General features: G+C 42.7%; 2 protein-coding genes across 4 annotated transcripts; both read right to left on the reverse strand.

The window, feature by feature from the left end:
* Positions 1 to 250: 250 nt before the first annotated feature.
* Positions 251 to 5,170, reverse strand: LOC123098251 (probable inactive purple acid phosphatase 1). Its single transcript, XM_044520192.1, has 12 exons — positions 4,844 to 5,170; positions 4,483 to 4,574; positions 4,258 to 4,324; positions 4,046 to 4,168; positions 3,633 to 3,725; positions 3,033 to 3,162; positions 2,747 to 2,828; positions 2,503 to 2,635; positions 1,452 to 1,657; positions 1,221 to 1,346; positions 782 to 1,091; positions 251 to 699 (listed from the first exon to the last, which is right to left on the reverse strand). The coding sequence occupies exons 1-12, from the start codon at positions 5,003 to 5,005 to the stop codon at positions 394 to 396; spliced, it is 1,830 nt and encodes a 609-aa protein (XP_044376127.1). The 5' UTR covers positions 5,006 to 5,170; the 3' UTR covers positions 251 to 393.
* A 525-nt stretch (positions 5,171 to 5,695) lies between these two features.
* LOC123098252 (protein RIK) lies at positions 5,696 to 12,422 on the reverse strand. 3 transcript variants are annotated; one of them, XM_044520193.1, is made up of 12 exons: positions 12,226 to 12,422; positions 11,813 to 12,029; positions 11,612 to 11,710; positions 11,477 to 11,511; positions 11,321 to 11,396; positions 10,459 to 10,587; positions 9,339 to 9,422; positions 9,041 to 9,134; positions 8,850 to 8,967; positions 8,057 to 8,516; positions 6,111 to 6,510; positions 5,696 to 6,017 (listed from the first exon to the last, which is right to left on the reverse strand). In XM_044520193.1, exons 1-12 carry the CDS (start codon positions 12,282 to 12,284, stop codon positions 5,962 to 5,964), a joined length of 1,827 nt encoding a protein of 608 aa, XP_044376128.1. In that variant the 5' UTR covers positions 12,285 to 12,422; the 3' UTR covers positions 5,696 to 5,961. The 3 variants fall into 3 exon arrangements, with proteins under 3 accessions (XP_044376128.1, XP_044376130.1, XP_044376129.1); XM_044520195.1 differs by lacking the exon at positions 5,696 to 6,017 and having other exon boundaries at positions 6,452 to 7,197; XM_044520194.1 differs by lacking the exon at positions 5,696 to 6,017 and having other exon boundaries at positions 6,452 to 7,267.
* Positions 12,423 to 12,762: the final 340 nt, after the last annotated feature.

The following is a 12,762-nucleotide window of genomic DNA, read 5'->3' on the forward strand; positions in this document are numbered from 1 at the left end:
AAAATTCGCCAATGCTCTATTTGGGAACATTTTTATAGTTCAGGAAATTTTTTAAATTAATGAACGTGTTTTGAAACTTGGCACTTTTCTTAAATCCACGAACATTGTTTTGTATGATGGAGTATGTTTAATGATTTTTTTAATAAGGGATATGAAAACACTTCAAAAAATCATTTTTAATTCGTGAACACTTTTATTTTTAATTCATTTTAATGAGGGTTTTAAAAAATATGGAAACACTTCAAAAAAATTGAAATTCAAAACACCTCTGCATGGGTTTCTCGGCCATCGATGAACACCACAGCATATCTATCCAAGTTTCATGAAGAGAACAAAATTGCATCCATCGATTCAACAACAGCAGAACCGAGCCGCATCAAACGGAGCGGTGCTCTAAGACGCCATGGTGGTGGCGGCGCAGTTGTCGACGCCGCAGGCGAGGACGTCGCGGTAGTCGCGCGAGACGGTGAAGCTGTCGCGCACGCTGCCGTCCCTGCTCCGCTTGTACTCCATGAGCAGCGTGGTGTGGTTGAACGCCGTCAGCTTGGCGAACCCGTAGTCCAGGTCCTGCGCGTGGCTCCACCGCGCCCGCTCCGCCGTGTACTCCGCCAGGCTCGCCCCGCCGCCGCCCACCACCACGTGCGTCGTCGCCGTGAACGCGCCGCTGTACCGGTCCGACCCCTTAGCCACGCACACGTTCTGCATTTGTCACAAGGCCCGGGCGTGAGCTAGCGTGAGGACACAACGGCCACAATCATGGACACGGAGGCTAGCTGCGTACCTCGTATACTGGGCACGTTCGCTCGTAGCCGTGGACGTGGCCGTACATGGCGATGTCGACCCTGTACTTCTGCCAGAGGAGCTGGAGGCTCTCCCTCCCCATGGGCTCCTCCGTCGTCCCTTCGGCGCCGTAGAAGGTGGCCGACGAGTAGCCCAGGACGCGGTGGGCGAGGAAGATGAGCCACGGCTGCTTCTGCCGGTCCACGGATGACAAGCAGTGCTCGATGAACTTGTACTGCTCGGTGCCTGGCCGCCAGTCCAGCTCCGTGTTGGCTACGCAGAACCGGAACATCCCGTAGTCCGTCAAGTACCTATACAGAAGATCAAAGGATCGATGATCATGAGTACCGACTCTATGAGGAGCTTCAAATGTGATTGGAGACATGTTCAGGTTTCATGTCATATCCTGAACAAATTCAGGACAGGAAATGCCAGCCTACCAGAACTGCTCACGGTTCTCTGCCGGCACATAGAACATGTTCTGAGCTGGCACGCCGCATTCGCCGCCCGAGTCCAAAGTCCCATAAAAGGATCCTGATCCAGGCCAGTCTCTTTCATGGTTACCGCTGTAAATGACAAATCATCAATATAATTATTATCAGAGAAGAATGGAACCTACTTTGCTCCATCTTGTTTTCAGCCCATTTTCTATTGTCACTCAGTTGGAGTACCTTGCCACCATGTAAGGTACAGTAGAGGCAATGGGTTCAACCTGTGCAGTGAACTGATCCCACTGTGACAGATAACCACTGGCGTAGCAGATGTCTCCGATATGCATCACCATATCGATATTCTTCAAGTCCTTAACTAGCTGGTAAGTTGTGTTGATTGAACCACGCTCAAAGTCATTGTATTCGTTTGAGCCATCAATCTCGGCCTGAGCAAAGAGTTCAATTGCCAGTTTTGAAGCCAGGCAGAAAAAATAAGCTCATCAATTTCCTCCTAACAATGTATCTTGTATTTACGAAAAGTAGAACACAATTAATGTTCTTATTTTACTTTTTAGTACTTGTTACTTTAACTCAACATGGTAAAACTTATGAAGAAAACAGGTTTTTGCTAAGCCTAACTGAAAGTACAACATGGATGCTGTGGCAAAAAGGATTGGTACTCTTAACAACAATAAAATGCGATAATCATCTTCTGAGCCCAGGCTCATCTGCACCTGCCCTGACGAAAAAATCAAAATAAATACTAGAAAAATTCAAAAAATTCCAAAAACAATTTGCATGGTACATAATTTGATGCGTGAGGTCCGCTCCAATTTTTAAATCATTCGGACATATGAGCAGCTCTCGGCAAAAAAGACAAAATCGGGGTCTGTAAAAAATTTACTGTTCATGCACTGTTCTGACTCGATTTGTCTTTTTTGCCGAGAGCTGCTCAGATGTCCAAATGATTTAAAAATTAGAGCGAACCTCATGCATGAGATTTTCTACCATGCAAAAAAAATTGGAATTTTTTGAATTTTTTTGATTTGTTTTCTGACCGGGTGCAGATGAGCCTGGGCACCGAATCGAAATGCTATATACTTATATATTCATAGTTCAACTCGAGTGCAGATAAGACGGACCAGAAATCAACATATGCTAAAATGGCTTCTGCCATGCCAACACTTCCATAGGCTAATCAGTAATCTAATAATTCTGCCCCATGCTCTTACAGCTTTTATTTTAATTTAAAATCGCAGAAATCATACTGGTGAAGTGGCATAGAACTCACCTTGCCCAAATCTCCAAATATGACAACACGTTGCAAAGAATCCTCCCCAGGATAGGGAGGTGCTTTGAAGCTATTCTGACGTCCCCAAACAATTTGACCATTGAATAGCCGATGGCCAATCCTGTACGTGTACCTGAAATTTGCACTCACCTATAAATCTCCGAGGTGCTTGCATTTGTGCAATTGAATAGCTAATACTAGGAGCACATGTGCAAATAGGCCAAGCTTATGAACACTTATTTACTTAAGATTAGGCCATAGGTCCTTGAAGAAACTTGTATGTATGAAACCAGGATCGCGCCATCCAACTGTCCTAGCAGGCGGACCTGTTGTAAAATCATAATAAAACACCATGCCATATGCCTTATGGGGTTAATCGTAAGTTACACGTCAATCATGCTTCATTCAGAACTATGCTATATACAATAAGAACTGTTCGGCAATTATAATCTTCTTTCAATACAATTTTTTGTTTTGTTTCAGACCTTATGAAGATGTTAGTTCCTGTATATATGGTAAGAATTACTGACCACACATAGTGTCGCGACTGAACGTAAGGGTGCCTGCAGGAGAAAGGATTTGGATTTGCCCTTGTATGCCCCATTCAACAAACGGTGTAGCCTCCTTGGTACTATATCCACTTGTCCATGTCACTGTCATCTAGCATCAAGTTATTTAACATCAATCAAGATCCTGAAAATATGGTACGGTATAATTCACAGAAGCGCTAGGCACATACTCCCTCCGTTCCGAATTACTTGTCGCAGGTATGGATGTATCTAGATGTATTTTAGTTCTAGATACATCCATTTCTGCGACGAGTAGTTTGGAACGGAGGGAGTAGTTCTTAAAGAAACTTTGAGGACAAAGAACAATTCTGAACATAAAACCTATAACTACTGCCCTAAATGAGAACTATCTGAAAGACATTAAATTCCTATTTCTGTCGCTCTGAAATTCCAGCTCCTTTCTGTTGGTCAGCCGATAGCTTCTGTTACAGAAACGGCCAAAGGAATAAGCTTGATTTCTCATCTATTTGCATTTGGCGTTTTTTTCCTCCATAGATCACAATGTACAACGTTCAGTTTATACCCATTCATTAATGAAATATTTAAGGAAATGGTACTTACTTCATCCCAGGACTTTCCTTGTGCCAAGCGTGGGTATACAGGAGCCTTCGGGTTTGCGAAAGTTATGCTATTTGAACGTGTGATAAGCTTCGGCTGTTATATTATATACAAAAGATGCAAATAGCCATGTTAGAGCAAGCACTATTTAACAGTCGCGCACTGATAAAAAATGAGAAGGCTAAAATAAATATTACTCCAGTGTATCTCAGCTGAAATGGCATTAACTGCCATGGTCTCAGAAAAGAAAAAACAGCATTGGCTATCAATCTACCATGCACAAAATCAGAGTGATCACTCTTCAACTCTCTCCCCCAGAAAAAATGAACGATGTTCAGTTTCAACTTCCAACACCCTGTGGTTCAGCGTAGTAAGCTGAGCTCCGATATGAACAAACAAGGAGCAATTGTACATACATTTGAGAGGCCTCCAGAAAACAATGCGAATGATATATCACTCCTCTGATTAATTATCTGAAGCCTCAAGGACCCCTTTCCGGTCTTGGCATAGTCGGCCGTCGTGTAGTTTGCATATTGGAACTGCCAAAAATGATACCTCATTATTCAGCATATGTTAAAAATGTTCCGAGGTCACACACGGAGGAAGAATCACGGAGAATGACACCAACCTTAATAGGAGCCGTGCACAAAAGAGGGGCCTCGACCCATTGGTTCTCCGACGGGCAAATGGAGTCACTGTTAAATACAGCAAAACGAATCTGTGAGTAAGCCAGTGTCCAATCCATCTTTCTTTTCTGCTCTTTTAATGAAGCCTTTAAATTCAGCAACGAGAAGCAGTGAAGAATAAACTGTCATGCCAGGGGAAATCATACTAGTCAAGATGTGCATCTTACCTGAAATTAGCAGGGGAAAAGACCCCAATCCAGTCATCCTTGGATGGCCTGGGGTTGTTAAACCCGATGGTCACCCATTCTTGGTCCTGCCCCTGTAACAAATGTGGTACAGCCGATTAATCTGACAGTGCATCAACTGCTTCAGTCAAATGCGGCCCTTTCGTTCTCTTCCAGGTCATGCTGCCAATTCGAGTTTCACTGGATATCTATCTACTGTATCTATCAGCAGCTACAGTGGCGCTGGTACTGACACTGATTGACCAAATTTAATTCCAGATGGGACCAAAATGCTCAAGCTCTGGACCTCGTGCGCATGGTGCTCGCGGGGCGGGAAGAAGGAACGATGGTGGGGAAAGCTCACCTGCAGGCCGAGGAGGAGCGGCGAGACGTCGACGGAGGCGCCCGGATGGATCGCCAAGGTGGCCCGGTGGACGCCGATCTTCGACAGCGGCTGCTCGCCGCCGGCAGCGGCCAACACGGCGGCGCTGAAGGCGACCAGCAGATGCACCAGAGCCGCCACCATCGTCGTTCCCGGCGACTCCCCAGAGCTCACAAACCACAGCAGCACAGTATTCGTATATATAGGATACTAATAGGCGAAGCGAGAGCAAATACTTTATGGAGCAGAATATCAGCAGATGGCCCGAGGAACGAGTGACGTCTAAGCTAAGCCATGGACAAAGAACCCGTCAGAAAAAAAAAGCCAGAGACAAAGAAAGTTCAGACGTTCACAGAAGGAAGAGAGGTCAAGATGAGATCGTTTAGGTGCCGTGCCACGTGTTCAGGGTCGCGTAAATCTTTCTTTATCCGTCTTGGAATTGAACTGTTTCGTGCCGTGTCGAATTCGCATTCCAAACGGCAAACAGAGGCTGCAAGTTGCCACACCTTTGTGCAAGGCAGCCACCGTGTGTGAGTAGACTATATTGATTATACTACCATGCAAAAAAAAGACTATTGATTATACTCCCTCTGTTCCTAATATACTAGGTTTTGGCAATTTCAATTTAAGCTGCCAAAACGTCATATATTTAGGAACCGAGCGAGTGCACAGTTTATAAAAAGGTACACTACAATGCTGACAGCACCTAAACACATACTCCCTCGGTCCTAAATTACTTGTCGCAAAAATGATAGAATTGAATGTATCTAGAACTAAAAATTTCTGCGACAAGTAATTGGGGGCGGAGGGAGTATCAACATATTGAAAGAATACTTAAGGAACCATGCTAGTTACTACTGTACTTCAGATGGGAAAATCACGTGTATCCAGATCAGGGGAATCTGTTGACCTGATAACATTGATACAAAATGACAAGCTCAACGACTTGTTGCGTTGAGAAAATGCATCAGGACTGTCTACCGGCATTTCCATTTCACAGCACTAGTGTTACCCACAGTACAGTTACACTACACGCTCATTCTCACACCGACGAAAATGGTTTCTGCCCTGAACTGGGAGTTGTATTCCCTCCAGGCACGCTAGTCCTCATCGTCGTCGTCATCATCCCCATAGTCCATAAGCTTCAGCAGAGTATCTGAAAATGGACGCAAAGATAATATATTAAGCTTACAGAAGTTAGATTAGATCTATATATACAAAATGTTATATCATGGTGCTCCTCTATTACCAGAAACAGATGCAATACTTGGCTTTTCCTCTTTAGGCTCCTTCGAAGGTGGTGCAGCAGAACTCGCGTCCAACGATCTCAGAGGCGCCAACGGCTCCTTTAGGGCTGAATGCCTATTCTCATTTCTTAACACTTCATTTGAAGGGAACTTAGGTGGTGGCGGAGGCATGCTCCTGGGTGGTGGGGGTGGCATGCTATTAGGATATGGCAGTGACATGTTCTTGGGTGGTGGTGGTGGCGGCATGCTAGTGTATACAGACGGATGAGATGGATGTGGATCTTGTGGAAGTATCCTATTTGATCCAGGCTGAACTTTCATTGTAGGTGCAACCGATGAACTGTTCATTTTACCTAGATCATCTAAACCTGTCTTAACAAATTTGGACCCCTGTTGTGAGTTCTGGAAACATGAAACAAAAACACTTTCCCATCAAATTCCTTTGCATTGAATTAAATTAAAGCATATTAATGGTAAAACGCAAAAGGAGGATGAAATCGGCAACTACTGTCCATAAACAGCACCACCAGTGCATAAATACATGAATTATATGGAATTGCAGTACAAGTAAACATGACATATGGAAAACCATTAATCATGCCGACTTAGCAAGTTGGGGGCAGCAATGTTTGTACAACTAAGAAAGTAAAGAAAGCTTCCTTTTAAGTGTTTAATAAAGCCATTTTGTTCTAAACAAAATAGTAAAATAATTTTGCACATTTGTACTAGTTATTATAGGTGAGTGTGACTAAGCGAGCAAGTTTTCTAAATGCAGAACTGTAGGCATTTTCTCAGAGGAATAAAGTGGGGCTTAACCAGATTAATACCAATACCTATTAAGAAAACTATATCAGCCAAGAATGCCATATGTATGCTAGCGATGTTAACAGCATTTGTTGAAGCGTATGGTAGCAATGTTAATTCTCATTTACTGAAGTCTGCATGCTGGCAGCAACAGGTTGAAAACAAGGGTACTTTGCATTAGCAACAAGAAAATAGAAGCAATCATCCAATTCACAAGCAGAATAACCCTGCATATCTTATCAGCTAAACACCATCGCGATTGCAAACTCCAACTTGGAATAAACCCTGTAGAAAAAAAGAACACATATAGATCTATTACCACCCTGCGAGCTTCAGACATGGTCAGAGAAAATACCTGGAATGAAATTATATGTTAGAAGCAGATAAGACAGTCCAAAAAAAATCAATATGTGAATCTGGCAGTCATCAACTTACAAGTTACAGTAGTTTTTAGCTATATGATGAAATGTAAAGTTCCCCTACATTGCAGGAACTGAAATTGCTTAATGAAAAAGCAAATTTCACAAATCTATTTGTGTGGTCCTTTTCTAGTTTAAAACAAGCCAAATATAACATGAAGTGGTATTGTTATTTTCAAAGTTTTCAAACTATTCAAGTGTGGTCAGTGTTATCAGATACAATATCCAAACTGCAGAACATTGCTATTTTGCACCAGAAACTCCTTAATAATCAAAAGTGTGTCTCTAGTTTAAACTCTGTAGGTGCTACAATGTTACCATCACTTTCTTAATATAACATGCTGAAATCACATTTAAAATTAGAATGATGCAAACGTTTGCTAAAGATTTCATAAAATCAAGATATACAACAAACAAAATTCATACGGGTTCTCCACTAGCAATATTTGCCTTGAATTCGTGTAGATAAGACATCAGATAGTGATCTTATCAAAGATGGCACAAGGTAAGCTGGAAAAGGTGAGCCACTGAGAACAGTTCAACTAGGGTGGTAATGTGGGGATAGACATGGAGAGGAAGGGGCGAGCAGTGGGGGTGAATGATGGATGGGGAATTTTTCTGAGGGGTAGACTGAAGGCTGCAAGAGATAGGCTTGGGAAGAATGTAGCTGTAATCAAATATCAAGTCCAAGATGTAGCAGTTGAATCAGTTCAAATAATCCGCACCTGAAGGTCTGCTGTTGGCAGTTCCTGGAATTTCCTCCTCTGTGAGCGTTTATCTGCCTCCAACTTTGTACTTGTGTTCACACTTGTCGTCATGCTTGCTGATGTGGATGCCACTGGAATAACCTGAGTTGTCGAAGATGAAGCATGCTTGAGTGTTAATGCCACCTGCTGCAATGGAGTTGCCTGGGGATAGATGTCTCCATAGCCATTGTAAGAAGCCCCACGATTTGCTGCTTGACTAGGATAGATCAGGTTACTGGGTGGGGGAATCCCAGAATAAGTTGGCGCCCCAGATTGAAGTGTCACTGAAGGAGCAGATATGGGAGAAGTAACTCCAGTAGGGGCAAAGGAATGTGATGCTCCAGTTGACACACATATGTCTGATGTTCCCGAGGTGTGCACACCAGTCAACAGTTGCTGAGGAGGTGGAACAGCACCATATACTTTTGAAGAAGAAATTCTGTCACACAAAAAACATAGTGAGAATATATGCTAAGACATTTCTAATTTCTTGCTTCGCTGATGTGGTAAGCTAGATACTGTGTTAACTGGTACAAGTACATTAATAGAGTCATATTCTTACAGTATTTCAAAGGATAAACTGACAGAATCACAAGTGAGTTAATCACTAATCATAGCATATAAGTACAGTAAAGTATGAATATATTGCATTATGCTAGTCAGCAAATCGATCCCATTGGTTTGGTAGAAATAGAATGCAAAATTGTTCTGATGTAGCCAGAGAAACAAATAAAACTATTAAGGGGATTAAACCTGATCAAAATATACAGACCTGGAAGCACCAAGTTCCGCTGCTATTGTATCTAGAAGGTTTTCTGCTAAAACCTTTGCAGCTTCTAGGCTCTTCAAATGCACACCTGATAGGTGCATGTGCAGAGGTTGTTGTGATGCTGCAATAGACATTACGAGATAAATACAGGATTGCAAGATACAAATTTCCAAAAGCTGCTACAAATCACCAACCTTCAGCGTGACAATTGCCAAGATTCCCTGAATCTTTTCCTCTTAGTACAACAGTGACCCCTGTTTCATTCATAATGTGATTTATGTACTGATCCTGCATAAACAAATCAGAAGCACCAGCAGAACAAGAACAGTTTTTCCCATCCAGATTGGGATGTCAGAGAAAGCATTCACAATTAGTTCTTTTCTCGACAAAGAGGAAAATAAAACAAGACTATTGACAAATAAAACAGGAGGGATATCAAGAATAACATGATTAAATTTAACCAGTGTCGCTTATTGTTTTCCAAGAACATACATTTGGTCCACGGATGCGAGCTGCAACATTCAATGATGGATCTGCGTCAAAACCCAAAAAGATGGAGGCGCTAAAAGGAACAGCCTGTGAAATAAGAAGGAAGGTGTTAATCTAGTAAGGAAAATTTTATTACATAGTAATACCGTAACTATTTTACAGCTGATTCCCGCCTCCAAAAAAGAAGGGAAGACTGGAACTGTGCCATGAAAAGATCCTAAATTTAGGACAGTGCTATGGGAAAGTTCTGGTTTAAAATGTTAGTTGTAAAGGTTAGGGATCTGATCCTAACCTAAGCCTTTAATAGATCAAATTTTTCGGGTGCTTCAGAATCATGGACGGGATAAATGTATGAAGTCATCCATGAAAGTGACAAAGCGTCAAATCCATCTACATATTTCACAGGAAAAGTTTCACAAATGTCATTGTGAATTAATTCAAAATGTTTTGTGCTTCTAGTTGCTCCTTTCTCGAATGTTCTAACATATTTTCCCTTTATACAATCAATATACATTGGCTTGGAAGTCATAAAGTCAAATGAATGAAGAATTACTTAATGAGATTTCCATCCTCCCTCTCTGAATGTGACCTAAACAGCAGTGCCACAATTTCGATGAAGGATCAATGCTTTTCCTTATTTTATGGCTACCGTTATTATCACATATACATTCACAGCTTAATCATTTTTTTCTCGGTATGTTTTTCATTGCACGATGCATCCTTTTCCAGCAAAAGGAGCCAATGAAAGGCCATAGAGCGATATTTCCCCAAACGATGCAATCTTTGTAAGTATTTAGCTGCATAACTTCTTAAGCTGTGTTTTCCTAATCAGAAGATCTATTATCAGTACATACCCGAAAAATCAACACTGGAAATGATTACATACTTACATGTACTCAGCAAACATTGTAACAAGCATCATCCATATATCTGAGTATTTAATGTTATACCAACACTTGCATTCTATCAATACAAATCGAGATAAATGCGGGCAAAGGATGAATTCAGAAAATAATTAGACCGGATACTAACAAATGCCGTGAACGCACCATGTACTGTTCTATTAGGTGTTTTCCGTCCACTAAATTATCAAGTTAAGCAAACTGAGATATGAAGGAGAGACCTGTCTGTTGCTCTGGATAGAAGGGAAATTGGCTGATGTGGCTTCTGGCATTTGGCCATGTTTCAAGATGTCCTCGATCATTGACGCTGCAAGATCAACTGCTTTAATGCGCTCAGCGGTATCTTTTAGCTAAAGCGGGAAAAAGGTTAGTTTGTCATTATCTAACTATAACTAGAAAGTAATTAAAAAATGCTGCTATGTGTAAGCCATTGTAATTGTTTAGTTCTATAGTAACAGAAAAATATGATAATAGCACTGAAATAATGAATAGAGGAAGTCATTACACAGATAGAGTGCACTGTGCCAAGAACACAGGCATGTTGCATCCCACATCACCACAAGTTACAAAACTTGTATATTATCTTCAAATATTACCATTGGCACTACTACTGCTTCATGACAATTAACACGAAAAGACATAATATGAGCGCCCTAACTAAGCAGAATTCAGACACTTATGACCTTAAGTCCTGACCCTTGCAAAGCAGTTACAGTTGAACAAATAACAGGCAATCTGAACTTGACAATTTCGAATTTGATGGTAACCCATCAACATGTCTGTGATAGTGTTGCTGAGTCCAATTTGACAAAAAACGGAAAAAAGACAAGGGCATAACAAAACGTGGAGAATAAGTCACAAACTTGTAACAAGATTGAACAGATATTATATAGCCCCTCGAAACAGTGATTAATAGTATTGTATTGGACTGTAAAGGTTGCAACATGATAATTTCTTCAGCTTCCAGAGCACTTTCCCACAGAAAGGTATGACTACGAAGCAGTTGAAGTTTACTCCAGGAATAACAGAAAATCAAAGAAGTGAAGTGGAACTTTAAGATATCATCGTGTGGGCATTATTTACCTGAGATCCTGCGGAGATATGTAGATAGAGTGGCTTCTCACCATCAGGCTGTCCATTAGGAGGATGGTATTTTCCCCTGGGCGGGTCAAATAAATATCAGAAAGGTAACGTACCAAGTCAATAATGAGTGGACACCAATTGTGCATGTCAGGATACCTTGTAATGATGACAGTGCATGTGCATTGTTGAATCTGTTGAATATCAAGCAAGCGGTTATTACCTTTATTGTCAAAAAACTGATTTTCACAGAAGAACATCACGGTCACGATTGTTTGGCTGTTACAGATTTACCTCGTCCTGTGTTTGCCGCTTCGTGAGCTTATATCGCACAGATGGATCAGCGTCATTTATAACAACTTCTCGTGCTATAAGCTCATCCGGTAGTTTTGCCTGAGGCAACAAGAAACACGAGATAGTAAACATGTGTGCCCAGATAATACATAGACTAGATTGCTCATATGGGGGGTGGGGACTGTATCATGGAAGACAGACCTGACTTAATTTCTGAATCGCAGCAGCAGCACTCTGAAGCACCGATGGAGCGAGCTGCGGGGGCAAAGCATAAGGGGCGGCAGGATACGCAGTAGTGCCAGGGAATTGAACGCCGGCCAGAGCTCCGACGTTCAACACGGGCAGTCCCGCCGCCTTAGCAGCAGCAGCAGCCGCGGCGACCAAGTCCTCTGCGGGCTGATCCCACTTCCTCTTCTTCCTGACAAGCAACCACACACGTTTCAGCCCAGCCCTCACATCGCGCAACTATGACCCCAATGGAGAAATACGGGCGGCGCGAAATTTTTTTTTTAGGCCAACGGTGGAAGGAGGGGAACGGCGCTAGGCGCCGGACGGATCTCCAGGGTTCGGGAGCTTCGGGAATCGGAGAAGGAGCGGGGACAAGAGGCTCATACCTCTGCTTGGTCCCGGTGGTGGGCTCGCCTGAGGCCCTGGAAATGCGTTCCTCCGTCATGGACGCTCGGTCGCCGGCGGGTGGCCTCTAGGTTGAGACGAACCGGACGAGACGGGCGCGAGGACGGCGGCGGTGGTGGGGTGGATGCGTGCGGCCGACGAGATGGCTGGATTGGGGGAAAATCGACTTGGGCTGGGTAGGGCCGTACAGTAGTGGACCCTTTGTCAACGAATTTGGATTTTAAGTTTTCTTCGAAAAGATTCGCTTGATTATTTGTTCATCTTTCCTCTGTTTTTCAGAAACTTTCAATCTACTCATTTTCAATCATGGAAGTACAAAGAACAACAAAGCTAATAAAAATTACAACCATGTCCGTGGACCACCTAGCACCGACTACAAGCACTGGAGCGAGCCGAAGGAGCGCCACCGTCATCGCCCCTCCCTCACCAAAGTCGGGGAAACCTTGTTGTAATAGGTAGTCGAAAAGTCATCGTGTGAAGGTCCCATAGGACCAACACACCAGAGTAGCAACCATAGC

Source organism: Triticum aestivum, chromosome 4D (assembly GCF_018294505.1).
Source record: "Triticum aestivum cultivar Chinese Spring chromosome 4D, IWGSC CS RefSeq v2.1, whole genome shotgun sequence".
NCBI lineage: Eukaryota > Viridiplantae > Streptophyta > Magnoliopsida > Poales > Poaceae > Triticum > Triticum aestivum.